This window comes from Cimex lectularius, unplaced genomic scaffold, assembly GCF_000648675.2.
Source record: "Cimex lectularius strain Harlan isolate CLEC.00 unplaced genomic scaffold, Clec_2.1 scaffold137, whole genome shotgun sequence".
NCBI lineage: Eukaryota > Metazoa > Arthropoda > Insecta > Hemiptera > Cimicidae > Cimex > Cimex lectularius.
This window is the reverse complement of record NW_019392687.1, coordinates 94,959-97,714: the sequence shown is the minus strand read 5'-3', so window position 1 is coordinate 97,714 and position 2,756 is coordinate 94,959. Positions and strand designations below refer to the sequence as shown.

The window sequence follows — 2,756 nt, the reverse complement described above, 5'->3', positions numbered from 1 at the left end:
ACTGGAAAATGCATTTATTGACTTTATCAATTCTAAAAATTCTGAATTCTACTCAGACGGAATTAATAAGTTACCAACACGTTGGGAGAAATGTATTGAGAGTATGGGAAATTATTTTGATTAAAGAACATTGCTTTAAAGTAACTAGTTTCTTTTTTTTTGTTTAATACCAAAATCCTGCATTATTTTCCGGACAACCCGATATGTTACGACAGCCGTGTGCATTTTGATTTTTTTTGTTCTAGAGGCGAAGCACCAGGTGCTAGCGAATCTAGCAAACTTTGCTTACGACCCTATAAACTATGAGTTTATAAGGAAGCTCGGGATAATTGACTTGTTCCTCGGAGAGCTGAGTTCCAACGATGAACAGCTAGCTGAGTACGCCATCGCTGGTATATGTAATCTATGTCTCGGTAATAAAATTGTTTTTATAAATTAAAATAAAAAATAAAAAAATCTTCCAAACATCCGTTCAAACTTTCAGATTTAGAAAACAAGGAACATATCATTTCAACACCGGCGGCCCTCCATGTCATCAAGGGTTGTCTTAATTCGAATAGAGAAGAGATTGTCTTGTCAGCCCTGTCAACCTTGATGTTTTTAATAACACCGAAGTCAAAACAAGGTAAAAAAAAAAAATCGATGATGGTAAATTAATAACTGCAAAGTCATCGTTTTTCTTTTTTCAGTTGTAACGAGAAAAAATAAACAAAACAATAATCTTAGTTCATTTACCTGTTGTTCATTCATATATATATTATTATAGTTATATTTAAATCATTCTGAAAAATAAATGAACATAGTAAAACAAAGTTGAAAATAACTTTGCATTCGTCAAGATTATAAATTATTTATAACTACATTGAAATTTATTATATATTAATAATTAATAAATATAATTTGAGTGGTTTATTCGATGAGTTGCTTGAGTAAAATATTAAAAATAAATACCCTTTAATAGGTCAGCGACATTTTATTGTCATCAATTTTTTCTAACATTTGCTACTGGTTTGATGAACTAATGAAAAGACAAAATTGTTTGCTTTAGTTTTTACAGAATTTTTGTTTAAATCATTTAGAAGACAAAAAAAAAATTTTTTTTTTACAGTTATTACGAGTAAAGAGACTGTTGAGATTGTCGTTGCACTTTCGAAGAACCCAAATCCAAGAGTGCACAATCTGGCTAAGTTGTTTTTGCAGGATTATTGCACAGAAGAGCAAGTGGCCGAGGGAGAGGCTAGCCTCGCATCGATTCTTTCGCTTCATCATGCACCTGAATAGGCTCGCCAGGTATTTAATAAGAGGCCTGTCGACGGTTTCCGAAGAGAAGGTCGTCTCAAAGGTCGACGTCGAACGTTTTGCCAAGCTTTCTGGCGATACGAACACGGTTCATTCCGGGGAAAACGCCATTGTGCACGGCGCGCTTCTCAACAGTTATGTCTCATCCATAATCGGCACAAAGCTCCCAGGACATGGGACGGTTGTGGTCTCGCAGAAGTTTCGCTTTCCGAACCCTTGCCGAGTTGATGAGAAGATAATAATTTCAGTTGAAATCAAAGGAGAACGGCGTAAATTGATGACATGCTTTTTTAAAGTCATGACAAAATCTAACCAAAAAATTGTGATGGAAGGTGAAGCTCAACTTCTCATGCCTGAAAAAAAATCTTTAAATTAGTTAAAATAAAAGAAAATGTAGTTGAATATATGTAATTTTATGTTATTAAATATATTGTACTTTTATTAGTGTTTTTATGTCTTTATAATATGCATACCTCAATAAGTTTCTTTAAAATATTGATGGTAAACTTCAGGAAGTCTTTCACATCAGTCATAAAAATTTCAGTATGAAAATAGTTTCTCCATACAGAAAAGGTTTTTTTTTTAAATTTCGATTATTTAATACAAATTGTTCCTGCAGTCATGAAGTAATTAAAATTATTTTAAATTTTTTGTTTCCTCAGAGTATCACCTATAAGTTATTGTTAATTGTGCATTAAAAAATATATTTCATCATATTTAATTGATAATCAGGAATGACAAAACCCCAGGTTCAACACTCCTTAGACTTCAATAAAACAACATGTAATAAGACTTTTTTTTATTATTATGTTACGGCAGCACTAGAATGCTACAAGCTACTTTGTTGTATATATTAATTTTATTTTATAAGAGTGGAAAAGTAACACCACTAAATCAACGTTGTACAGTCCTCACTAGGCAGGAAATCACAAGGTCATTGGCGCTTTAGGTATATTGTAGGATTATCCAGAATTATTCAGGATAAAAGGTGATGGATTAGGGATTGAATTAGTGGTTTTTATGTAGATGTCTATAAATTTCTTGCAGTTTTGAAGATAAATTGGATTTGAAGGTCTGTATGGAAAGTAATATGAAGTAGGGAGCTTGAAGTTTAAAGGATTTTGGACCAATCCAAAGTAACAGTACTGCACAGTAACTGGATTCTTCGGGGTTAAGTCTAAGCTGTTGTGCATATGATTTTCGTGCAGTGGAAACCTAGCTTTAGAGGATTATTAGGAAGTACTCAGGGCAAAAGTTGTTGGACTAGGAATTTTAGATGAGGGTTCAGGGTTTGGCAATGTCTGTATCGACTTCTTGCAGTTTTGCAAACAAATTGGATTTGAAGGTTGGTGTTATAGGCTGGATATGAAGTAGTAACTGTATTCTTTGAGCGGCCAAGTCTTAGAGAATGGGTAGAAGGATTTTGGAGTGGAGTGACTGGTTATATTGGAGGTTGA

General features: G+C 33.3%; 1 protein-coding gene across 1 annotated transcript in view; it reads left to right on the top strand.

Moving 5' to 3' along the window:
* LOC106664780 (armadillo repeat-containing protein 7) overlaps window positions 1-1,718 on the top strand; it is a 4,761-nt gene extending 3,043 nt beyond the window's left edge. The window contains exons 2-5 of the mRNA XM_024225787.1: window positions 246-413; window positions 485-625; window positions 1,109-1,279; window positions 1,317-1,718. Of these exons, the coding sequence (XP_024081555.1) occupies window positions 246-413; window positions 485-625; window positions 1,109-1,279; window positions 1,317-1,675 (839 nt within the window). The 3' untranslated portion in view covers window positions 1,676-1,718. The remainder of the gene's footprint in view (window positions 1-245; window positions 414-484; window positions 626-1,108; window positions 1,280-1,316) is intronic.
* Window positions 1,719-2,756: the final 1,038 nt, after the last annotated feature.